Below are 25,904 nucleotides of genomic sequence, written 5' to 3'. Positions count from 1 at the left end.
CATCACCAGAACGGAACCTCCAGCCACAGTACCAATAAATAAGTAGAATCCAGTAGCTCCTCCAGCAGGTAATAAACTGTCACGTAGTCGGAACAGGTCTTTGCTTCTTCCTGGTTGACAATCAATGACTTTTTTGCTGCTTGCTCCCACTTAAGCTTCTCTTATATTCAGGATATGTTGTTGATGTTTCACATTTTTCCTTTCTATCGTGCTCTGTTCAGAAGCCTATATGCACCCTGGGCATTGTTTGAACAGAAGGAGTAACCATTCTTCTCTAAATCCATGCAAATATCTTATTTTCACAAGCACAATCTCAGAACTGAATTGTAGGATTTGCGCTTTAAGTGTTAAAATGGAATGAGTTACTCTCCCCTGGCTGTCTCCACAGAGATATCCTGGAGATGCCAAAGCTAAGTCATTGTAATTTTCTAAACTACGGCAATCAGAAACGCTAAATTCTCCCAACAATTGATGTTTGGTATACATTAATGTACAGACCATAAGCCAAGACTGCATTAATTGCAATGCTGACAGCATTTACTGAATCAAAACAGTTATGGATGGAATCTTATCTAGGTGGTTCTGCTCTGGAAGGGGGATTGGACTACATGATCCTTTGAGGTCCCTTCCAATCCCTAACATTCTGTGATTCTATGAATCCCAACAATGGACATTCACAGCTGCGTACGAACAATACGCTTCAGTTGCTCAATCCACTACGGCCATTATGTAGGCTTAGCCTACATACCAATATAAGCGATGAGACTGGCTCCTCATACCAGTTACCATCAAATACATCTAATTGCTTTAAGGAACTCCATAGTTTAGCAACAGAGAAGAAAGCCCTAACAAACTGTTATAAGACCATTTCAAAAACATTAAGCCTGAAGTTTAAGGACCTGTCCCATAGTCAGCTTAGATCCTTCTGCAGCTACCACTTTCAGATCACTTGAAAAAAGCAAACCTCCATATCTCGACAAATCAACCCATTCCAACCGCCTATTAACGCCTTAAGCCAGTTTCTTCTTGTAAATTCTCAATGTGGATTCCCAAAGGAAGTAGAGGCAAAACAGGCAAAAGAAACACTCAGCATCTTGCAAGACTGAACCCTTAGTCTAACTGCTGCTTTTTCACAATCATACCTTTAAAATTACCTTGAAATTTTTTTAACTCCTCGTTGATAATTCTAGGATTTCACGCTGAGAAATTCCCTTACGGAAAGCTTTCACCTCTGTAGACTATATAGCTGTCCTTACACCTAATTCACCATTTAACTACTGTTTTGAGGGAATGCTTTTTTAAGACAGATTTAGAATGTCATGGCACCTACATATCAAACATGGTGTCAGATGTGCTACAGTAATTTGAACGTAGGCTCAAAAAACTTGAGCTGCAGCTTTCTATAGCTGATCTTGGAAATCCAAAGCTTTTGTAACTCTCAAAGGAAAACAGTCATCAAGCTTCAAGGTTTGTTTGCAGAGGGTTCAAGCTTCTGACTATCACAGTTCAAAGAAACTAGGAGCTCAGTGCTAGAGGAGAAGAAAAAAATATCCTGGATACGGACATCTTAGATATAAATGCCAGTATTTACAGAAAATCGGAATGACCTATTAAATTGTCAAGCTCAGTTTAGGAAAAAATATTCTTCTGGATTTTTTAACTAAAGATTCATGTTTTAAGATATCAGTTATGCTGACTGCATGTCGTGGGTTAGGCCGCTCTGGCAACTAAACCCTACACAGTCCAGCACTCAGAGCTAGAAAACCGAGCTAAAACCAGGACACTGCAGAGACAAGTTCAGTAACAATCACTACATAAGTTTCAGAGATACCTCAAAGGCTTTGTTTTTTTATGACTAGGACGAAAAAACCCTATTAAAACTCTTTTCTTTTTTCTTTCTTAAATCCTAAGGATCTTTTCTGTCAGCAGCCAGTTAATTTAAACACAACAAAACTCTCATATTCTTTTTCATAGAATCATAGAATGGTTAGGGCTGGAAGGGACCTTCAAAGGTCATCTAGTCCAACCCCCCTGCAAGGAACAGGGACATCTCCAACTAGATCAAGTTTTCTTTTCTTGAAACCATCATAATTTTATTCTAATACTTATCCAAGCAAGCTACCTGAAACTTGTTTATTTCAAAATAAAAAGTGTTCATACAGTTATCACAAAATAACTACCACATAGCACCTTGTCACCACCTCGTTCAGATTCTTAATCCATGATAAAACGTGAGGTGATCTAAATTACTTCAGCTTTCGAAGTCTGTAACAAAGTTTACAGACAGTAAGATAACAAGTTACTTCAACCAAGACACTCAACTTCAGAATTTTAGAACTCTTAAAGGCTGAAAAAGGTTGTCTAGAATTTGGTGAATTATCATAATACAGTATAGTAACACACACACATACACAATAATAACAATCCCATCTTACAGTGAACAACCCCTACTCTTAGGATAGCGAGTTAACACTGTTCTTTCTTAGGCTTCAAAAGCAGCAGGCTCTACATGTGCTTTTACTTCAGAGTATGCAACACAGTGTATTTTTATAAACCATCAAAAACCCCACAATCCATTGGAGACATTCCTATAATTAATACATTTATAGTCACCAAATTGCTACAGAAATACAGAACTAGGTTTTAAATAGAATAAAATTTAATATAGGAATTTACAGACATTAAGAAAACTGTGCTGTAACAGAAACCCATATCCAAGTTACCACTGTGAAAACCTAACACAAGAATCATTTTGTCTTCACTGAAAATCAGGTGGAAAGGGAGAACCCTTCCATCTGTACAAATTAACTGCAGCATGGGAATAGTATCAGTTTTCAAGAAGACATCCATTTAGACACCAAAGCTGCTCTGTTAAATATCGTGTTAAACAATGATATTATAAAGCCAAACAAAAGAGTAAGTCTTTAATTCCTAAACAGTACAAGCTACGCAATAAAATGGTAGCTCTTATTTTTAGCTGCTTTTTTCTGTCTTGGCTCTGCTTAGCATAACTCCTTTCCAAATGTGCACGTTGGGTCTTGTTTAATGCACAAAATGAGTTGGAAACTGGAGTTTGGGAAATCACATGTACACAACAAAGGTTCATGTTCTCAAGGATTAAAATATTTTCTTATATAAGGAAAGCTATATTTTATATTTATGAAAGAAGAGTTCAAGATAGAATAATCAAGAAAAAAACCCTCATTTTTAAATGTAATGTTGCATTTACCTGTCTTTAATGTTGGTCAGATGTCCTCTCCAGTTCCCTCCTGGTATGCTAATACGTACAGAGGGAAAGATAAGTAAAACCATTACATTCTTATTTAACAATACCTGAATTATAGATAAAGAATAATTCTATTTTCACCAACATTTAGAAATAAAAGACTAATCAACCACCAACCCTGCAAAGAAATCATACAAAGATTCATACAGAGTTTAGCAACACCTGAAAATATTACACAAGGAACCAGCATTTAACATGCAGAGAACTAACACCATCAACCTCCCCAGTTTATGTTGTCCCCAAACATTAAGAACCATAGAAATAACCAGGCTGCACTGAAAAATGTTAAGTTGCTGCCCTACACATTCACAAAACACCTCTGAAACCAGATGGGAAAGAAGGAATCAAGATTTCTATGCAGATGTCCTCCTGGGAGATTAAGACAGACATGTCTTAAAATGCAGCATTGAGACTTTTTGACTCCACATCATTACCATCACCACCACTACCAGAGCCACCATCATGCCGGTGTAAATATTCCTTTTTGTCCACAATATCCAAACCAGAATAGGTTACAGACTAGGAATACCCATGCCAACCAACATGCAGCCACAGACAACTCTTCCTTTGCCACTGTGTTTATTACCACAGGCTGCACAATCACACATGCCGTGGGCTTTGGAATAACTGCCCTGCTTCTGCCCTCCTTTCCTATTTCTCATGCTGATACATAGCAGTTCTTTAGTTTTCTTACAGAGACAACAGGCAACAGAAAATACTGTGATTACTTGTTGCACACTCGGATCTCCGTATTGGATCTGAGTAACTACCAGAAGTCAGTGCTGGTCTGCTCTTCAGAAAAATAATTTTTTAAAACTAACACCTATTCAGTTACACTTACAGAGCTCACTTCTGTGCTTAATGTACCATCGGTTTCCTTTGTCAGCAAAAGTCACATCCCCATCTGCATCGTTTTTGCAAGACTCACAGTGCCAGAAGTTATCAGATTCTGTTTCTTTTTGGGAACTCCACGTAAACTGCTTATTTATTTTCAACCACCAGCATATACAGTTCAGCGCTAGCAACTGGAACAGACAGGTAAAACTAGGCATTTTGTACAGGTTCACAGATTAAAAAGTCCGATGGGATAACTGATCACCTAGTTGCATCCCTCCATTACAGACTTTGTTTGAAACACTACTTTAAGTACTGTTTCAAAGGAGACACTTGAAGGAAACACCCAACGTCTACCACAATCTTTCATTGACTGTTCTAACAGTCAAATACAGTATTAAAGATACAAACAGGAGTTTGTATCTTTAGTATCTTTGTCTAGTCTCAGCTTGCAGCACTGGTTTGCTACTATATACAGGTAACATATAGCTCTTCAATGTACTCAGATTCTGCCATCTCCTCACCAAGGACTTCTTATTACAGCGAGTTTCCTGCGCATGCAGCACACACCTACAGGTAAGCCCATGGCTACTCACTGGGAAAATAGCCCCCTATGACAGGTTTTCACCCACTAAACCAGTTTATCTCAACTGAAGCCTACTCTATCTGCTCCCTAGCTGTTCCTAGGAAAGAAAATAGCTAGGGGAAAAAAGTATAAAGTGTCCCAATAATGGTAGCGCATTCCCACAGCCATATTTTCCATCCAGAAAGACTCACTTGTAAAATGGCTGTGTACCTCACATATACCAAGCCAATAGTTAAAAAAAAAGGGTCATAGATGGGCTCACATACAACAGCACGACAAATATGCAATGGGCTTAGGTGAAATACACTGTGCACGCGCAGCGTTAACTAGTTGCAATTTGCAGTGGGACCATCGCTACTCATGAAAACAAACTGTGTGGCCTGCTAAACACTGCTAAAACAAAGGGCCTCCTATCAAGATTACTCCTCTCCTATTATTCTATACAAAGTCAACACTTAATCTTCACTTAACCTACCCTAAATTTGCTGTCTCTTTCCTTCATGGAGAGAAACTATATAATTTTCAAATAGCTTACTACTTCTACATGCCAATCAATTATAGGAAAAACACTCATACCTGTCAATATTCCTTATGTACCAACCCCAGAAAGAGATGAAGTCGAATATTTTGGACAGTCATGATCCATCACAACCCCCTACTTTCTGTACCAAGGAATAATATTTAACAGGTAAAATCTTTCAAGAAAAGGTGAAATCAGTAAGAATTTTACGCTTTTATACTGATTTTGGAGGAAAAATAAAATATATCTTTTCATGACAACATCTCTCATGCAGAAGCAACAATCGAAACGAGATGTGGAGGGATCTTATTAGACTTGATCTGTGGAATAATCTGAATCCCATCCTCTTGAACTGGAACCTGCTATTGAAACATTATTTACCTTTCAAACCATAGCTTTATACTCCGTGTAAATGTTTTGTGAGGGTGTATTTGGTTCTCTCTCAAATATAAGAGGATACCAAACAGCTCTTTTTGTAACTCAGCACCTTTCATTCCCCTAGTGAAGTCAAAAAAGGCCTGCAGGACATCCAAGGTTGGGACCAAACCCTTAGCCAACATTTCATGGTAAAGTTCAAATGCAAGGTTCATTTCTTCGTGACGGCTGGCTGCTTTGATACAGGATTCATAGTTTGTCCGTGAGGGAATCATAATCTTTTTCACTTCTTCCAAAAGAGTCAAGGCCATTCTCCATTGATCTGAATTACTCAGCCCCCTGATAACAAGGTTGTAAGCCCCACTTTCTAAAACCTTAAACCTGGTTTTCATTATATCATACACATCACAAATTTCTGAAGTCTGCCCCTGCTGGACACACAATGCCAGATATTTGACCAACAAATTATATGCAATGTCACCATTACTCTTTGCCACATGGGTCAGCAAGGACTTAGCCACATCAATGGAGCTGTTGCACCTGAGCATACTATTAAACATCACTTCTTCAAATACGTCAGGTGACCGAAAGCTTTCCCTCAGTCTGTTCCACTCCTCAGCCTGCAAAGGTTTTTCTGGAGGCTGTACATTAGTAAACTTATGCCTTGACAAAACTCGACTTATTAACTGTTTCTTTGGAGCTTCGACAGAGGAAGAAAAGTGGAGTTTCCCTTCAGACATTTCTTTAGTCTCCTCATCCTGTCCTTTTTCTTCTTCATAATCAATTTCAGACCTTTTCTTAGTAGGAAAGACATCAGTTCCTTTGGGATCCACTGGTAATGCAGTGCTGGAAGATGTCATAAAACGGAAATAGCTAACCTTTTGCCTATTGGGGATGCTGAAAGAGACAGCAAACAGTTGTAGGCATCTTGAAACAGGCCAGAACATACGACATTTCCATAGCAAAGCCTGAAAACTCTGTTGACCAGTTTGAGAAAAGAGTGCCATGACAAGAAGAAATTATCTCACTGTTAGTTCACTGTATTTAACCAAGTTATAAAATGGAAAATGCAGTTTGCACGGGGATGTTTATTATAAAATCCCAAGGGCTGTCAAGCTGTATAAGCTTCAGTTCCAAAATGCTTGTTCTATGAGTCGTTTCTGCTTCTCATGAAAACGAAAAATGGTAAAACCTTTTTTTCACAAAAATCAATCTCTTAGACTGTGAGAACATTCATCCAAAATGAGGGTATCTTTCCTTCTAAAGATGCTTTGCAGGTTTGCAGCTTATCATTTCTGTTTGTTGGTTACTGTAAAGATGAGTGCGGAGCATGCTCTATGCAGACAGGCAACTCTGATGCAGCTAGGCAAGGAACACAGGTTTATTTCTTCCTGCCTTCTTCAATCAAGTTGAGTCAGAAGGTTTCCTAAAAATCAAAACCAAAAATAACACCACAGCATCACGACCTGCTCCATGCTTTCCTATCTACATGTGCATGCTAGCAAACACAAAGTTCAAGGCACCTCGACAGTTTCAGGTCAGGAATCCCAATCCTGATCCCTCACGTAGTGCCAGCATGGGACTCCTCTGCTGGTTCCCTCATACCTTTCCACCTGTGACAAACTTCCGTTTAACTGGTTTCCCCAACCATAAATCCCTTCGGTAACGCAGCTGCCAAAGAGGCAGAGCAACACCATTGACAGCAATTACAGAGAAATCCCATGTGAATGTTAAGTTATAAACGTAAATATGGGACGTTCACCGGCAGCCGAGAAGGCAGCTGGCGCGGCTCATGAGGAGGCCCCCGCAGGGCCTTACGCCCCTCGCTCGGTGCCCCGCATGCCCAGCCCGGCCGCGCCTCGTACACTACAACTCCCAGCGTGCACAGCGGCCCGGCCCTCAGCCGCCCCTTCCTGCTGGGAAAGTCCCTCTCCCCTTCCCCCAACCTCCCCGGGTCAGCACCTAACAACGCGCGGTCCCGGCGCAAGCTGCGGCCTTACCCCTCCGGGATGGGCCTCCCTCGCTCGGCGCTGCGGGGCGGCGGCAGGCAGGGAGGGAGGAAGGCAGGGAGGGAGGGAAGGAGGCGCTGGCCGCGGAGCCGGCCGCACGGCGACCAAGGCGCGCGCCTCCCGCCAGCCCGGAATCGCTGCCGACCCCGCGCCTGGACTTGGAGCCAATCGCGTCTCACTGGCCTGGCCGGCACGTGATCCCGCGCGCCCTGTTAGGGCGGACGGGGTCGCTCCGCCATATCGGTTGCGGGCACGGCGCTCCGAGGGCGCGGGGCGCCGGGCGGGGCATCGCGCATGCGCGGCGGGGCGGGGGCCATGGACTGGAAGCGGAGCCTGCGGGACCGCCTGGCCGCCCGCCGCGCCCGTGAGTGCCGTGGGGCTGAGGGCGGGCGGCGGCGGCTGCGGCGGAGTTCTGGGGCCGCTGGCCTAGCGGGCGGGCAGGCAAATTCCCCCCCCGAGTGAGCGCGGCTTCGGGTGCCCGCCGTGACAAAGGGGCGCGGGGTCAGACGGGGCGAGGCGTGCGTCGCCGCTAGCTCGCCGTGTGCGGGCCGCCGCGGGGGCGCGGCAGGCCTCGGGCCGGTTCCGCGGAGAAGCGAACGCCGTCGTTTCAGGAGTCGGTGACGGCCGGGGCGGGCTGAGGGGCGCTGCGGAGCCGCGCGGGCCGGCCTGCCTGCGGCGCGTGCCCCGTGACGGCTCCGCCCGGCAGCGCTTTGCGCGGAAACGAGCCCGGCGAGGCTCGTGCGGGTGTGCGGTCATGTCCCTCATGTCGCAGGGGGAAAGGTGGGCTTGTGCTGCAGAAGGCAGTATCTTAAAACACGCTGCTACGGTAAAACAAGAGTGCTGCTGCTCTGTCAGTCGCAGTCAGGCACCTGTTACAATCATGTACCCTACAGAGAGTCGGGTGCGTGCGGTCACTGGAGCAGTTGCTTTGTGGGTGCTCAGACAGAACGTATATGTGGCGTATTCGATGTATCTGTTACATAATTCATATAATAGACCTATACTCCCTTAACTTCCACCTGATGTTGGTGTTACTAAACAGCATAGCTGTATAAGCCTCCACATTAACTCTTTTTTTTCCAAGCTCCTTTGTTACGTTAGAACTCTGCTTGAAGTACAGCACAAAAATTCTTTTCTGTGTTAATCAGCCAAAAAGAGTGAGCAAGAGCTAAAAGATGAAGAAATGGAATTGTTCACAAAATATTACATGGAATGGAAAGGAGGACGAAAAAGTGGCAATACGTCATATGTGAACATACCACGATTTTACTACAGGGTGAGTGAGCGAGTTATCCAGATAAACTTCAACAAGAGATTCTTCTGTGTTATGAAAGAAAGTTGTACTTATTCAAAGGGACACTTCAGAAGCTTAAGTAGATGGAAATCTGAATTATGTGGATTGCTAAACTTTTTTTGTTGTTTTTACAGTTGTGGATTTCAGCTAATTACTAAGCATCTCATCAAAGGCCATGAAATAGTTTGCTATCAGGCAGTAAGCTTGGCTGTTTACTAAAGATAGGAAGTCTTCTTTCAGGGAAACTTTCTGTTTTAACTAGATTTTGAAATACCAGTGTTACAAACACATATCTTCCCATTTCTGCTTAGACACAGTGGGATGCTGCATCATGGTGGGTTGTTGGTCTTGCAGGCTAAAGATAGGGCCGTTGCTTGCATCATCCAGCAGAAATGCTTGGTCCAGCAACTTATGTGTGAGATGAATCAGATTGGGATGGGGAAATTTGGGAGCACAAGTTTGACATCTTGATATTGCTGGCACTCGTCATCCTGACTGTCTAACCTTGCATGGTCCCATATTCCTTAGGATTATGAGTTTCTGCCAATTAAGTTCTCAAGTGTATGTGTTTCAGTTGATGAATACGTATGCAACCATCTAAGTTCTGGTAGTGCTGTCCAGTTTTGCATGTAGACATCAGCAGAACTTTCATACTAAGTGTTCTCCCATCTACTTCATTGGTCAAAACAAGTCTAGTAGACATTCACGCTTTCGAGAGTCGGGCCTACCACAAAATAGAAAGTACTGCTCTCTCCTGAGTGAAAACACAGTAGTAAATGTCTTTTATGTGTGAGCCATCTTATCTTGCAACTGTGGGAAAGTGCTTACTGGATGGCTTATCAGGTATGAGGTGGGTCTCTGTCTCATGTTAAAGATGTCCTGCTTTAAATAAATATTTCAATATTGAAATAGTTTGAGACAGTATGCAAGTAATATTCCCATAGAAGAAGCAGATGCCATACAGCATTCTGGTAGATAGTTCATTACTTTCTGTCAGGTAAACAGCTTCATCAGAGTGTGTGAGTCAGGACCACTTAAGAGTACTTGCTAGATGTGTCATTTTTGAATGGTACCACTGTACAGAAAATTAAACTGCCACAATATTTCTAGCTGCCAGCTGAAGATGAAGTCTTGCTACAGAAATTAAGAGAAGAATCTAGAGCGGTCTTTCTACAAAGAAAAAGTAGAGAGCTGTTGGATAATGAAGAGCTGCAGGTAAGAAAATATTTTCTGTATGTCTTGTAACAACTTCTGACAGACTTACTCTTTCTGCAGAGTTTGATTGCTTCCTGTCTGTCCGCAGAATCTTGTAGTAGGGTGCTTTGTATTTGGGCTGGTTGTGAAGTACTCGCTGAAGCTGAAGTGCTGCGTAGTCTTGGGCTGATCAGTGTAAAGCTTCCTCGTTATGATGTATATGAGGACTAATTAATGGCTTCTAGTTTTCCAGCACATTCCAACAATTTCTCTAGTGGATCCAGAAGAAGAAATAAGTTCTGTTTATGTATCACTGAGACTAAAGTTCGTTGAGTTTACTGCAGTGTAAAGACAAAAGGGATGTGACCCTAGAAATGCTAATGAGTGAGACAGAGAGACTATGTGTGTGTGTAACACTGGTTTAGAGCAGTGGAAACATTACTTGCTTGCTTTTGTGGCCGAACTGGTGATGTGTATTGATTAACCGAGATAACCTTGCAGCAAAACCACATTTTTGCTGCGTTCTTAGATGCTCTGTCTTAAGCACATTGACATCTATAGAGAGATATCTTCTTAACCAAATGTAAACGCCTTTTAAGAATCTATGGTTTCTACTGGACAAACATCAGACATCGCCAATGATTGGGGAGGAAGCAATGATCAATTATGAGAACTTCTTGAAAGTTGGTGAAAAAGCCGGACCTAAATGCAAGTAAGTCTTTCTTCTCTTGTATGTGCTTACTTTGGCTAAACTTGAGTGGTGCTGTAACTTTCAGTTGCTAAACCATATGGAAACAGTTTAATGGTGAGATAAAGTCACGTCCATGTAGTTCTTGATGAACTACTTGCTTTGCATCCTTCCAAGGGTGTGTTGCCTTGCATCTCCAAGGGAACTTTTGATAGGGATGTCTGCAAGAGGGGTACTGCATCCTTTTGAAGAAGAAATTCTCATCTGCATGAGCATTATTGTGATGTTAGTGGTCAGTAAACAGCACATTTTGTATTTGAAGAGGAAATAATGTCTCCAGAGATATTGCCCAACCTTCCCTAATATCTCCTGATTGAAAATTTCCTGCCAGATATTCTGTGTACAGCATACACTGAATATTTGATCCTTTTTGATCCTGTTGGAGACTGCTGTTGTGCACATAGCTTTGTGATTGAGTTTTGGGCAGAAGCAGATTAGTTGTCAGTATTGGCAGTTCCTTTATGTGCATAGCGTTGTAGGCGATTGGAAGGTACCAAATACATTGTACTAAAGAGAAATTAAATTTAATGAAAGCTCTCAAAACTCCCACATCACTGAAGAGTCTCATGAGCAGCAGAGGCAGCTGCTTTTTAATGAGTTTACTATTGTTACTTGGTAGGATCCCACTTGATGGATGTGCTGTAGCAAATTAATGTCTTTGAATACACAGAACGCATTCTGTATTGTTAAAACAGTATTTTAAAATGTTTTTAAGTTTTGGGTACTGTAAATGGATCTGTCATTGCAGTGTTATTGGATGCGTAGAAGTAGCTTTGTGTTTATGTTTTACAGGCAGTTCTTCACAGCTAAGATCTTTGCTAAATTACTCCATAATGATCCTTATGGGAGGATATCTATCATGCAATTTTTCAATTATGTCATGCGAAAAGGTTAGTTGATGCTTCTTCTGTGTTAATGAGAAGTTTGGGTTTTTTTCAAGTCTTATTTTAAGCTTCAACAGCAGTGAGATCTGGCCCTTGGTTGCTAATGCTGTTTTCCTGGAGGCTCTTTTTTTTTTTTCTGTTTTTTTTTTGGGTGTGGGTTTTTTTTGGCTCTGGTTAGGAGGTAGGAGTTCACTCTGCCTTTGAAATCTGCCTCTCTTCTCAGCCAGAGATATCCTTGATCTGTTTGTTATATATATTGTCATTCCAGTTCCCTTTTTTCGGACAGTATGGTGAAGAGCAAAACAGTAAAGCTACGTGGCAAGTGTGATCCTAACCACTGACTGTCCAGCAGATAGCTTGCTTTGCTGTTTTTTCTTCTACAGAGTGGTGGTGTGTTTTCTAACTGTGCTTGTCACTATAACTGTACCATATTTTCAGCTATTTTTTATTATAAATAACTACTTGAGCTGAAAATGCAATTTTTTTTTAAAACAAAATCTCTATTAGATCTTGTTTAACAAGATGAGAATGGCTAGCAGAAAGGAAGGTTGCCTCATTACCTGGCTGCTGTGTTCTTAGGTCTGGTAGAGCCTTGAGGAGCGGAGAATGGCACCTTTCCCTAGAGCAGCTCAGCTTGTTTAACTTAAAATCTTGAGGTGCAAGGGATGAGACATGTGTTGAGCAGAAAAACTGGTGAGTAGACATATGGAATATGCAGGGCCATTTGCAGTAGGACCATTTGCAACAGACAGCAAACCCAAAAGCTGCAGGATAGGAAGTTTGTGAAGAAGTCTATGAAAATTGTATACATTTCAAAAAGGCCTACCCAGATGGACACAGCAGAGATTCTTTCAGAACTCTTTATTTCATTTGTTTCACCTAGAGGTTTTAAGTCTTGTGTATTTATGGTGATACCTTTTTTATAAAACAGACAAAAAACTCAACCATGCAATGAACCAAAAGTTTAGAGACAAGAAGCATTTTGTCATGTCCCATCTCAATCAGATTTCGTTTTCAGACTCTGACCAACATAAGATCCCATTGCAGTGTTTGTTTACTAGTCTCTTGGGTCAGTTGAATAAGGATCCTTGTTTTTGCTAGCTTACAGCGTTGGATTTGCCTAGTAAAGTTAGCCAAGATCCAAGTTGAGGCAGTGCAATGTGACGTTTCACCTTGTTTTGATGAAACTCATGCAGTGGAGTGGTGGTTAGCATCCGGAATGGTGCTTCAGCAGGGAAGAAGCTGTATTGCCTTGGGCTTAAAACATCTTAAGCTGCTGTGCCTTGGGTGTGTGATGGTATTCCCTAACTCATTAATGAGCTTTCGGGGTTTTTCTTTCATATGCATGTTAAAAGTTTTAGGAATTTGAGGTAGATTCAGGTTGGATATTAGGTAAAAATTGAGGTAGATTCAGGTTGGATATTAGGAAAAAATTTTTTACCATGAGAGTTGTAGAACACTGGAACAGGTTGCCCAGAGAGGTGGTGGATGCTCCATCCCTGGAGACGTTCAAGGCCAGGTTGGATGAGGCCCTGAGCAACCTGATCTAGTTGGAGATGTCCCTGTTCCTTGCAGGGGGGTTGGACTAGATGACCTTTGAAGGTCCCTTCCAGCCCTAACCATTCTATGAATAGCTCCGTGTATTCACATACTTGTGCCGAACACGTAGCATTCTGTCTTTCTCCTTCCTGCCTCCAGATGGAGGGTTTCCTACAGACCATGGATTACAGCCTTCCTTACTCTTTCTTAGTGATCTGTGCAGTCCTTTGGGGAGGGGGCCGAGAGAGTGAAGTTAATAACTGAATAATGGTGAAGCACTTCCCAAAGCACCTTCTGCCTCCACTAATGCTCCTCCCTCAGGAGGAAAGGTGTTTGAGTCTGTTGGCTTTGTCCAGACAAGTCAAGCCTAGTAAAAGTGTTCTGAATCACTTCAGGGTGTTCAATGCACGCCTTTAAACTTCCGCCAACAAAGAGACAGCCTCACCAAACAACCTCTGTCATCACCGAGTGATACCTGGTCTGTCTTGACAAACACTTAACTTGAAGAACTGAATGTTGGTATGAAGCACAGCTGGTATTTTGCAAGAGGAGCTTTTAAACTGTTTCTTCATAAAATGGAAGTTAAATTCAACATGGAGTCTGTGAATTAGTTTTTATGCCTAATCTGTACTCCATTTCTGTTACTGTGCTTTAACAGTGGCCTCATACACGTTGTCCTGTAGATTGCCTTGATTAATGTGCGGCCTTATTGCAAAAATAGGTGCTTGTGCTATTCTAATTCTCCTGTTGTAGCCCAGAAGTGAGGTCAGGACCCTTGGCTGTAGCTGCAATGTCTCTTTCTGCACAAGAGGCTGTGGCAATCTGACAAGCAATCTGTATACCACATGGCACAGCTGTTTTTAATGCGGTGAAAATGTGCTGCTACCCCTATCTCTAGTTCAGTGAGAGAGAACAAATCCATATGATTCCATGGACCAGATAAAATGTGGTGTCTGCTCAGCCTTTTCTCACATCTAATTATTATAAGGCAGTCTTGGGCACAACATATCATATATCGCCAGTGACTCTTAACCAACTTGAGACTGAAATGATGTTTCCGAGCAGAGCTGCTACCTATTGTGGCTTTGCTTAAATCTCAGAAAAAGTGGGAAACAGAGACAGGCATTTAACATCAAACAGTGCCTTGTGGCCTTCAGAATAATTTCACATTTTGGTGAGGCCTCAAAAAGCCCATGGGTTTCTTACACTGCATTCTGTTTTCTGCTTTACAGTATGGCTTCATCAGACAAGAATAGGTCTCAGTTTATATGATGTGGCAGGACAGGGCTATCTCAGAGAATCAGTAAGTAAATTCTTGATTAACTTAAATGTCTCTCTTTACTCAAATGACAGAGCATCAGAAAGGCTTGAATTTTCGTCCAGGCTTATATCATAAAAGTTTATATCATAATCTAGATTTGGGGTGGGCATGTTTGTTTGGATAAGTAGCAGTCTCTATGTTCTAGAGATTTGGTAGTGAGAATGCTGCTAGCCTTTTTAACATATGGGTGATTCTCTGAAAAAGAGATTGTAGGTTTTGTGTCATTAGCACTTTACTAGATTTAGTAGGATATAGTAGAAATCACAAAAAAAGGGTGGTTAGAGTGGGCCTCAATGAATTATTTTCCCGTTGTAACAGGTGTTAATATTATAAAATAAATGTGAAGGTTCTAGTTACCGCTCTACTTAAAAAGATCTGTTAAAGAATATTCCACAATGGGATAATCCAATTAAGAATTATGTATTGGTATTTGAAAAAAGTACAGTTTTATGCTTACATGTAAATATAATCTACTGTGTTAACATTCTGCTTTACATGTAGACTGTTTCAGTCATGGCATCACATGTGCATGTATATGACCTATGATTTCTTGCATGGAGACAGAAGCTTTTTTTACTTTTAGCTTTTATTGTATTTTTAACAAAGTATACTTGGAAGCCAGGGTGGAATATAGCTAACATGCAACAATAGTAGTGTTTAAAGCTTGTGTTATTTCTTAATTCTCTAGGATTTAGAAAACTATATTTTGGAACTCATCCCTACTTTGCCACAACTGGATGGTTTAGAAAAATCTTTTTACTCCTTCTATGTCTGCACAGCAGTTAGAAAGTTCTTCTTCTTTCTGGATCCTCTAAGAACAGGTAGGTCCATGTTTTCAAAATTCTAAATATGTGGGAGTATTTTCATTTTTAAAGTGTTTCCACTGAAGCTACTAGTATTTTCAAAGTAGCAATCTTGTATTTGAAGATTAATTTCTGCTGAGGACCATGAGTCTTTACGTGGGTCTAATAATCTACTTCTACAGCAAATGAATTTTAATGAGATACCCATCAGTTGTGATAAATATAGAATTATCTCATAGAAATTGACAAATAAGATGTTGTTTCAGCATAACACATCATTAGGGTGAATAGATTCAGCGTCTAACAACGGAACTGCTTGCCGGAATGTCCACAGGGCTGTGGAAATGCTCCAGAGTGCTTATTGTTAAGGGCAAATCCTGCCTGACAAATTTGGTGGCCTTCTATGATGGGGTTGCAGCATTGATGGATAAGGGAAGAGCAACTGACATCATCTGCCTGGACTTATCCAAAGCATTTGATACTGTCCCACACGACATCCTTGTCTCTAAACTGGAGAGACATGGATTTGATGGATGGACCACTCGGTGGATAAGGAATTGGCTGGATAGTCGCACTGAAAGAGTTGTGGTCAATTGCTTGATGTCCCAAGTGGAGGCCAGTGACAAGTGGTGTTCCTCAGGGGTCAGTACTGGGACCAGTGCTATTTAACATCTTTGTTGGAGACATGGACAGTGGGATCGAGTGCACCTGCAGCGGTTTTGCCGACGACACCAAACTGTGTGGTATTGTGGACACACTGGAGAGAAGGGATGCCATCCAGAGGGACCTTGACAGGCTGGAGAGGTGGGCCTGTGAGAACCTCATGAAGTTCAACAAGGCCAAGTGTAAGGTCCTGCACGTGGGTCGGGGCAATCCCAAGCTCAAGCACAGGCTGGGCAGAGAATGGATTGAGAGCAGCATGGAGGAAAAGGACTTGGTAGTGCTGGTGGATGAGAAGCTCAACATGAGCCGGCAATGTGCACTGGCAGCCCAGAAAGCCAACCGTATCCTGGGTTGCATCCACAGAAGTGTGGCCAGCAGGTCAAGGGAGGTGATTCTGCCCCTCTACTCAGCTCTTGTGAGACCCCACCTGGAATACTGTATTCAGCTCTGGAATCCTCAACACAAGAAGGACATGGAGCTACTGGAGCGGGTCCAGAGGAGGGCCACGAAGATGATCCGAGGGCTGGAGTACCTCTGCTATGAAGACAGGCTGAGAGAGTTGGGGCTGTTCAACCGGAGAAGAGAAGGCTCCGGGGTGATCTTATAGCAGCCTTCCAGTACTTAAAAGGGGCCTACAGGAAAGCTGGAGAGGGACTTTTTACAAGGGCGTGTAGTGACAGGACAAGGGGCAATGGCTTTAAATTGAAAGAGGGCAGATTTAGATTGGATATAAGGAAGAAATTTTTCACTCAGAGGGTGGTGAGGCACTGGAACAGGTTGTCCAGAGAAGTTGTGGATGTCCAATCTCTTCAAGTGTTCAGGGCCAGGTTGGATGAGGCTTTGGCCAACCTGGTGTAGTGGAGGGTTTCCCTGCCCATGGCAGGGGGGTTGGAACTAGATGATCTTTGAGATCCCTTCCAACCCAAACCATTCTATGATTCTGTGATTGTTATGTGCTGCTCCTGTGATAAAAGTGTGTGCGCCATGTAAACTCATAAGAATTATAAGTTTTGCAGTTGTGGCTGCTGATCCTTACTGCAGATGTAGCTCCCTTGGACAACAGTTTGCTTTTTCCTGTGCTCTTAATAAGTTACAAACTACATGTGTTTTCAAGATCTAGCTGTGCCACTTGAAGGCATCGGAGTTGTGTGGGCAATAGCCTCTGGCAGAGATAATTACAAACACAGAGAGGGTGTGTGTGAAGTTATAATGCCATTATTTTGCACAGCTGTTGGTGCAGTGTCTGCCCACCAGTCAAAGCTGCACCAGCAGAATTGCATTCTGCCACCTTAGCTTTGTGTTGCATCTGTAGTTTCTGGAGAAGTAAAAATATCACATCACTTAAGAGACTCTGTTATTCCAACAAATGTTTTTTTAAAAAAATGCAAAGAAAGCATGCTCATTTTACATTCTGAGTTGATGTTGAACACTTTTATTTTTATCTAGTTTTTGGCTTGTAAGGCTTCAGGATAACTCCTCTTCTGCCAATATCAGTCGTTTAAAAAGATATTTTTATTTTATCTCTTAAATTACAGCCTTATCCTTGATGTTAAAAGTTGGTTTTGTTGGGTTTTGTTGGTTTTAAAAGGGCATTTTTTTCTGCTCAGAATACTTCTTTCTTAAGTAGAACCACCTGCATGAGAACAGTCAAATGGATATTTTTTCTTTTTCTTGCTGCAGGCAAGATAAAGATACAGGATATTTTAGCTTGCAGCTTTCTGGATGACTTACTGGAGGTAAAGATCTCTTATCATATATTATTGTATTTTAATTTGTTCTTTCTGGATTCTAACTTTATGTTTCACTTAGTTAAGGGATGAAGAACTTTCTAAAGAAAGTCAGGAAACAAATTGGTTTTCTGCTCCTTCTGCATTAAGAGTTTATGGTAGGTTCCTTTATATGTGAATGTTTGGGATTTCTTTTTACTTTTTTTTTCCTCTTCTGTCTGCCTTGCATGACTTAGTCACATTCTTAGTGTTATTTTTCCTCTGGTTTTATCTCTTTAAATCTTCCTGATAACTTCTTTTCAACTCCTGTAGCCCTCCTTTCAGTATATCTTCCTGACTTTCTTTACAGTTTCAGTTCTCCACTGTTACTCTTTACCACGGTTTTATCCTCTGTCATTTTGTGCTTGTTGCAGAAGGTACAAGGTTCCTCTGTAACCTTCTCTTTTGACTGTTCTATTCATACTTTTGCATCACCCTTTAGCTCATTTTTCATGCTTACAGCAGATCTGTTTAAAATAATGTGCTCTTAGCCTTCTGCTCCTTTCTGTGTATGCACAGCCTTTACTTTTGAACCATTATCTTAGAGCAGAACTATTAGCACCTTGTTATGAGAATCCCACCTCCCCTCCCTCCCATGTTCTGTGCTCATTTATGATGCTCTGTCAATATTATTGAGGATCTACCATGTTCCCACTTAACTGCATTAACTTTATGATGAAAATTAAATAGATGTTTCAAAAGTGCTATATTTTCTTTCTCTATTGAAACAGTTATTTGCTGATATATTATGTTTTGCCCTCTATATCTCCTCCCTAGGCCAGTACTTAAACCTTGATAAAGATCACAATGGCATGCTCAGCAAAGAAGAACTGTCCCGATATGGAACAGGGACTCTGACCAACATATTTTTGGATCGTGTCTTTCAGGAATGCTTGACTTATGATGGTGAAATGGTAATCACATATTTTCACTTTTTTCACAATATAAAAGCTTTGGCTTATTGAGATGGGAAATGTCTCATAATCAGTATATTTAAAATAAAGAGTAGCTTAAGGGTAAAGTAACTTTTGTTTATCATTATACAAACAAATGACCACGCAGCAGATTAGAAAATTAATTCTCTTAACAGCAAGGTGATTGCAGTGTGACTTAAAGAGAAGTTGCTTGTTTCAAAAAGCAGAGGTGATACAAAATCCACACAGCATAGGAGAAAGCTAACTTGCATTAGTCTCGAGTGTGCCACCTGTCTTTGGCTCTCTTAAAGAAGCTAACTTGTCCACTTCTTCATGAAGACAACAGTGGTTTTGTTGTAAACTCTCCATAGCTGTGAAAATGAGAAGTCTAACGAAAGTAGAATTAAAATAAAAAGTTATATCTATATTTTGGAAGCTTTTCTTAATTGCTACTCTTGTTGTCTGCGTTCAGATGACTCGACTCTAAAAGTGATAAATTACAGTCTTGCTGATGCCTTAGCAGTTTTTTGTAGAATCATTGAGGTTGGGAGGGATGCTCTTAGTTGTCCTTTGTTGGACTTGCTGCAGTAGGTCTGTATGTCTTGTTACGGGGAAGACCAGAACAGGACCCAGCGCTCAGATGTGGTTTAAGCAATGCTGAGTAGAGGAGAAGGATCACCTTCCTCTGCTTGCCACCAAAACTCTTTCTAATGCAGCTCAGGATGCTGTCAGCAGCCTTTGCTGCAAGGGCATGGTGCTGGTGCACGTTTAGCTTTCTTGCCCATCAGGACTCCCAGGTCCATCTGTGCAAAGCTGCTTTCTGACTAGTCGGCCCCAGCATGCACGGGTGCATGGGGTTACTCCTCCCCGGATGCAGGATTTTGCATTCCCTCTGTTGAACTTGATGAGGTTCCTGCCAGCCCATTTTTCTAGCCTGTCAAGCTCCCTCTGAATGGCAGCACAACTCTGGTGTTTAAGGTAGGCAGGGTTACTACATGCAAAGGACTGAAGGATTTCTTTCCTTGTCACAACTATGTCTTGATTGGGAAACCAAGAATTGGTACTAGCAAAAAAGAAGTGTGATATGTGTTTGTGATGTCTACTAATGCTTCTACCACGTGATTTTCCAAACTACCTACTCTGGTCTAAGGATTATATACTTTAATTGGCCAGGTTACGGGAGGTTTTCAGCCTTGAAAAGAGAAGACTTCGGGGGGACCTAATAGCTGCCTTCCAATACCTGAAGGGAACTTACAGGAAGGCTGGGGAGGGACTTTTTACAAGAGTGTCCACTGATAGGACAAGGGGAAATGGGTTTAAGTTGAAGGAGGACAGATTTAGATTAGATCTCAGGAAGAAATTCTTCAGTAAGAGGGTGGTAAGACTTTGGAATAAATTGCCCAGAGAAGTTGTGGATGCCCCCTCCCTGGAGGTGTTCAAGGCCAGGTTGGACGGAGCCTTGAGTAGCCTGGTCTAGTTGAGAGGCGTCCCTGCCTGTGACAGGGAGGTTGGATTAGGTGATCGCTGAGGTCCCTTCCAGCCTATGCCATTCTATGATATAGTTCACCATTGGTAATGGTAGGCTTACTGCCACTGGACATTTAATCTGTGATAATGAAAGCTTTTTATATGGCTTTTTTCACTGCTTGGGTATCTTCAGCAGTCTAAAGATGTATAGAACGTTGTTTAAAAGTGTGTATATATAGCATGTTTAATTTGGATTTATGCTTTGAATCCTATTTTACCTCTCAAAATGGCAGCATTTCCTATTGTCAGCAGCCATTAAAAACTAACTTTTCTGTTCACGTTGGTGGTAGCAGCCATTTTCTATTTCACATTGTCTTTGTCAGAAAATAGACTGATCCCCTACAATGACATAGCTGCCAATTATAAAGTTCCTGCTTGCAAAATCAATTTAGGAAGAAGACTGTAATAAACATGATTGTATCTACTTTTAGGACTATAAAACCTACCTGGACTTTGTGCTTGCATTAGAAAACAGAAAGGAGCCTGCAGCTCTGCAATATATTTTCAAACTGCTTGATATAGAGAACAAAGGATACCTGAATGTCTTTTCCCTTAATTATTTCTTTAGGGTAAGTCTCTTTGTACAGGTAGGTCATTTTCTGTGCTTACAGCCTGTGTGCTTCTGCATGCAGATCTGCAGGGAATCACTTTAAATTACCGATACCCACTGGGAGGCTAGTAACTACTTCTAAGAAGATTTAAAATACTAAAAAAATTTCCAAAACTTGGAAGGAATTCAAAAGGTATTTTCAACATTTTATGCGCAGTTGAAAGTAACTGTTTTGATTTCATTTAGGAAAATATTATCTATTGATTTTTTAAAAAAATTAATATTGTCCTAAAATTGCCTGATGATTACCTATTAAAATCTCTTATGATGGTTCTAATTGGTTATTGCACGTGGTTTTAATTTCCACTGTAATCCTAAAATTCAGTAGAAGAAACGACAACAATGAAATGCAGTGATGGGCCTGTACAGCTGTAGGATTTTTCATTCAATATATTGATTGCAAAAGCTTCTTGCATTTCTCATATTCTATATTTTTGATCTGTTGGCCCCTGAATAGACTTAAAATCAACTAAAATTTTTTAGTTGCTGTTAAAATTAACCCAAGACTTGTGAAGTCTTACTCCAAATTGTGGTTTTGTGTGTGAGTGTTTTTTTGGTTTTGTTCTAGCTTGTGGTGGTTTTGGTTGGGGAGGGGGACAAGGCAGATGTTTTGTTGTTTTGTCGTCTTTTTTTTTTTTAAATAAATACCTGAGGTATCTTGGGAAGGGGAATGTCGTGCAGTAAAATAGTATTTTTTACTGTGGATGATTTAGGCTGAGTTTTGAGTACGATGCTTTTTTCAGGTACAAGATCCCTTCAGAGATATCTGTTCAGACAGAGGGACAAGCACTTCAGTTTTCTTTATGTGGATCTTTGTATTATAACTGTAAAAATAAAAAATGTCATTGTACTTAGCCCTGTGCTCTAAGTATGATGAACAACGTACATAGGAGCTCATTAAGCAAAGCATTCAAGCCTGCTCAAGGCATAATCTTACATCCTCATTACTTCTATATTGTAATAATGCTCCAGTTGAACATGAACTTTGATAGTGACTACAACCATATCATTTTGTAAAAATAAGATTTCTTATCTGGAAGATGTTTTTTGAAAAGGAAAGGCACTTTTTTGTTTTTAACAAACAGCTCCCCCTAAACTGACCCTGCCCACCACCACCTCTTTTTTTCCTTTTACTGCCTTTGAACCAGCAAATAATTTAGGGTGGAATGGACCTTTGGAGGTCTCCTCTCTTCCACCATCTGCTCAGAGCTGGGCCAGCTTCATGGTTAGGTGGAGTTGCTCAGGGCCTTGTCCAAGCAAGTGTTGGGTATCTCCAAGCAGGAAGACTCTATAGCCTCTTTGTGCAATGTGTTCCTGTGTCTGACTGCCCTAGCTGAGAAGGCTTTTTCTCCCCTCACCCTTTCTCACATCTTTGTCCGATTGGAATGCCTCTTGCTGCAGTCAGCATCTGCTGCCTCTTGTCCTTTTACTGTGTGTCTCCAAGAAGAGTGTGGGTGTGTTGTCTCTAACCACCTGCTAGGTAGTCAAAGATAGTAATTGGATGCCCCCCACCACTTCAACCTTCTGTTTTCCAGGTGAATAATCCCCATCTCAAGCATCTCCCCTCAGCCGTGCTGTGCTTTAGCCCGCCAAGCATCCTGATAGCCCTCTTGTGGGTTCCCACTGGTTTGTCAGTGTCTCATAAAGGGGATCCCAAAGCTGCAAGTCTACATCAGGAGTACTGTGTCCAAACGTTGAGTCAGGAGGAATAATCACCTCCCCAAACCTGCTAGCTATCCTTGTATTAATGCAGCCCAGTATTTATGTGCCTTCGTCACTACAAAGGCACCCTGCAGATTCCTGTTCAACTTCTTGTGCACCAAGACCTCCAGCACCTTTCCTGCCAAGCTGCCTCTGCCCCTAGAGCATGCTGCTGCAGGGGGTTATTCTGCTGCAGGTGCAGGCAGGAGTTTTGCATGTGCCTTTTGAACTCCATCATGAACTTTGTTTAGTAGTTGTAGCTGTGTTGTGTGCTTGATGGGCAACTGTTGGGCCAGGACTTGGCAATACTATGGATCCTGGAGAAACCGAGCAATGACTCTTCTCTCCCTGCTTTCACAGCTCACCATTCCCACCACTTTCTCCACTTCTGTTCACGTGGCAGTAGGATTCAGGGAGCCCAGGGGCCGTGTCAGCTGATTTTAATAGAGAGTGTTAATTTACAGTTTTACATTTTACAAAAATATCAATTTTAGTGTTGTCATAGGATGTATGTGGTTTTAATATGAAAACAATGTAACAAGCTAATTCCGTATAAGCTACTGTGGCATAGCCATTTTTGTGCATGTCTCCAGTTACATGTGTGTTTTGTGGCTTAGTTATTGAAAAGATTCCTCAACTGCAGCAGATGCTTGATCAGACTCCAAAATGTTCCCCTCTTTTAAACTTTTGGAAATGGAATGTTCTGAGTTTTCCTTGAAATCAGAACAGTTCCTTTTGATTCTGACTAATTGCTTTTCTGCTAGAGTTAAGTGTGGGTAGGTCTGCACCTACAGAGGCCTTGCTGATACAGCTGTGCTAACAAGGCTGTGCAGCTTGTGCTAGGGAGACAAACAGTTTTGTTTATAGTTGTTATTTGCAGGCAGAGGTTTGATGATGCAGCTGTTTAAAAGAACTAATAGTAGGGAATACTATTTTGCTCAAAAAGAGAAATGCCCACTTACGGCATGAACCAGGAGAACCCTTCCATGCATGGACAAATGTTCAAATGGACGAATACATCGTCTTCCTCACATTATTATTTGATCAAACAGAAGACACGTTCCATTTTCAAAGTAATTGAAAGTGTGAGTAGCCACACTGCTTTTTCTGTCTGCGGGTTGGTCTTTTCCCTGGTCTGTGTTTCACACTTTGTCAACAAACTGAACCTTCTGGTTTGAGCGCATTGCTATCTTAGACTTTTGAGTGATAATATTCAAGTGTCTTCATATTGCATTTGCAGAGTGCTCAAACACTGATCATAATTAAAGTTGGATTCTTACCATACTAAGAACCGTGAACCTAGAGATGTATCACTGGTTATGCCTCAGCTCACCCCTGCCTCACTTGTGGAAGAGAACTGATTGCAAGCTGTACCATGAATGCTTTGTCGTCACAGGGCAATACAGCTTAAGATGCAGAAGCGTTAAAAAAGATTCATACAGTGTCAGTATAATGCTGCACTACCTATTCCTGACTTTCCTTTTGTTTCTAGGCTATTCAGGAACAAATGAAAATCCACGGACAAGAACCAGTTTCTTTTCAGGATGTCAAGGTTAGTTTTACTGACTAGAGTACTACCTGAAATATTTGAATAAGCATTTCATAATTTACTTGTTATATCGTAGTTTTTAGGTGGTTCTGTATTGACTTGCAGAATAGTAGAGATGATCTGACTTGTCCTACTCATGAAAATGTCTTTATTCAGCAGTTGTGTGTAAGAAACCTGGTATGCAACTGTTCTGGTAGTTTCATTACTAATAGACAAAGTACCTGTTTAAGTGTAATGCACAGCAACATGTATTTAAGATACTTGGTATGTCTATTTTATGATTCAGGATCATCTGTCGGGAGGTGGGGGTGGGGTGGAAATGGTGACTAAAAAAAAACTCCCTGTAAAATTCTCTTTGTTACTGCCTACTCTACATTTAGCAATTTTAGTACTTTAAAAAAAAAAAAAAAAAAAAAAAAACACCTAACAAGACCTTGTATAAGACTTGTGAAATGAATTTCATGTTGCCACTGTGAGGCCAAAGCCTCCCCAGAAAAGCAAATTCATATGCCAGTTATTGTGCTTTGTATCTTAAATGGTTTGAAATTTAACAGCTTTTTTTGTAAATTGATGTGGATGGCACTAGTTACCAAAGATCATTCTGTGTATGGCATAAAGTAGCCATTATTCTGCTCATTAATGTGTGCGGTGTGTGTGTCCCCCCCCCCCGCCTCGATTTTGACTTTTCTTTCATAGGATGAAATCTTTGATATGGTAAAGCCTAAGGATCCTTACAAAATCTCCCTTCAAGACTTAATCAACAGCAGCCAAGGAGACACTGTTACCAGCATTCTAATTGATTTGAATGGGTTCTGGACATACGAGAACAGAGAGGTCCTTGTGGCAAGTGATAACGACAGCGCTGCTGATGTTGATGATACGTGATTTTGAACAGGAGCAGACTGTATCCACAGAGATACCTCAATCTAATGCACCAACTGTTGGAAGCTGGAAACATCTGAAACATTATTCCCTTCTACTTCCCTCCCCTTCCCACCTTGCCCCACTGTATAATATAAAATGTGGTATATACAGGAATTGAAGTAATTTCTGAAAACAAAAAAGCAAGTTTTGTTTAAGAGGTAAAAATTATCTTCCTTTTTTAAAATAAATATTTTTGGACTTTTTGTCTGTGTATCAAGCCCTCTTCTTACTTGAATGCTCTATTCTAAATGTGAACTTATCCTGAAAGTAAGGATGTGGTGGTTGGTGTCTTCAGCACTGGCTCCACTCAGCCATCCCAAGACTCCCACGGCATTCTGTATGGCTTCCTCTAATGATAGCACTGCTGAGCATTCTGTTGTAAAGGCAAACATCTTCAGTAGGAGGTAAAGAGTTCAGGCCTTTTTCTTCTGTATGTGCCCAGCTGTAAGTGTCTAACAGAATAAGTAACTATTGAACTGACTGAATAGTTACCTACTTCTTTAGAGGTTCATTAACAGAAATAAAACTGCATTAGCTTTAGGTCTAGTTAAAACTAATCTAAAGGTCTGTTACAAAGACTTTCACCAACTTCACCTCCTGTGTAAGTATTTTATGTAATTTAACATAATTATACAGCTGAGGTATAGCAGTAGTTAAAACAGTAAAACTCTTAACAAAGCTGTAGAAGTGTTTGAACTTTCAGATAAAATTACAGTAACTCCAGGCCAGAGGTGGCTGCAATCCTGCATTATTTATTAGTTTGAGGTAGTGCTGAACACATGGAGTGTGATAACTAGTACTACATCAGGTTGTAAGGAAGGGGTGGGGGTAGTACGGTATCTTAAATTTCAGTGCTT

At 41.3% G+C, this 25,904-nt stretch overlaps 2 protein-coding genes across 4 annotated transcripts in view; one reads left to right on the top strand and one right to left on the bottom strand.

Moving 5' to 3' along the window:
* Window positions 1-6,624, bottom strand: part of PRORP (protein only RNase P catalytic subunit) — a 50,263-nt gene extending 43,639 nt beyond the window's left edge. For all 3 annotated transcript variants that reach the window (XM_086613375.1, XM_086613374.1, XM_086613376.1), the window contains exons 1-2: window positions 5,608-6,624; window positions 3,230-3,277 (exon numbers count right to left, since the gene is read on the bottom strand). In XM_086613375.1, coding sequence (XP_086469501.1) covers window positions 3,230-3,277; window positions 5,608-6,608 — 1,049 coding nt within the window. In that variant the 5' untranslated portion in view covers window positions 6,609-6,624. The remainder of the gene's footprint in view (window positions 1-3,229; window positions 3,278-5,607) is intronic.
* Window positions 6,625-7,925: 1,301 nt separating this feature from the next.
* PPP2R3C (protein phosphatase 2 regulatory subunit B''gamma) lies at window positions 7,926-25,250 on the top strand. The gene is made up of 13 exons (XM_086612690.1): window positions 7,926-7,974; window positions 8,759-8,886; window positions 10,015-10,119; window positions 10,698-10,810; window positions 11,639-11,736; window positions 14,502-14,572; window positions 15,279-15,411; window positions 17,737-17,792; window positions 17,866-17,941; window positions 18,600-18,736; window positions 20,695-20,832; window positions 24,067-24,126; window positions 24,820-25,250. Exons 1-13 carry the CDS (start codon window positions 7,926-7,928, stop codon window positions 25,006-25,008), a joined length of 1,353 nt encoding a protein of 450 aa, XP_086468816.1. The 3' UTR covers window positions 25,009-25,250.
* Window positions 25,251-25,904: the final 654 nt, after the last annotated feature.

Source organism: Tauraco erythrolophus, chromosome 6, assembly GCF_009769465.1.
Source record: "Tauraco erythrolophus isolate bTauEry1 chromosome 6, bTauEry1.pri, whole genome shotgun sequence".
Classification (NCBI taxonomy): domain Eukaryota; kingdom Metazoa; phylum Chordata; class Aves; order Musophagiformes; family Musophagidae; genus Tauraco; species Tauraco erythrolophus.
This window is presented reverse-complemented; position numbering and strand designations above follow the sequence as displayed.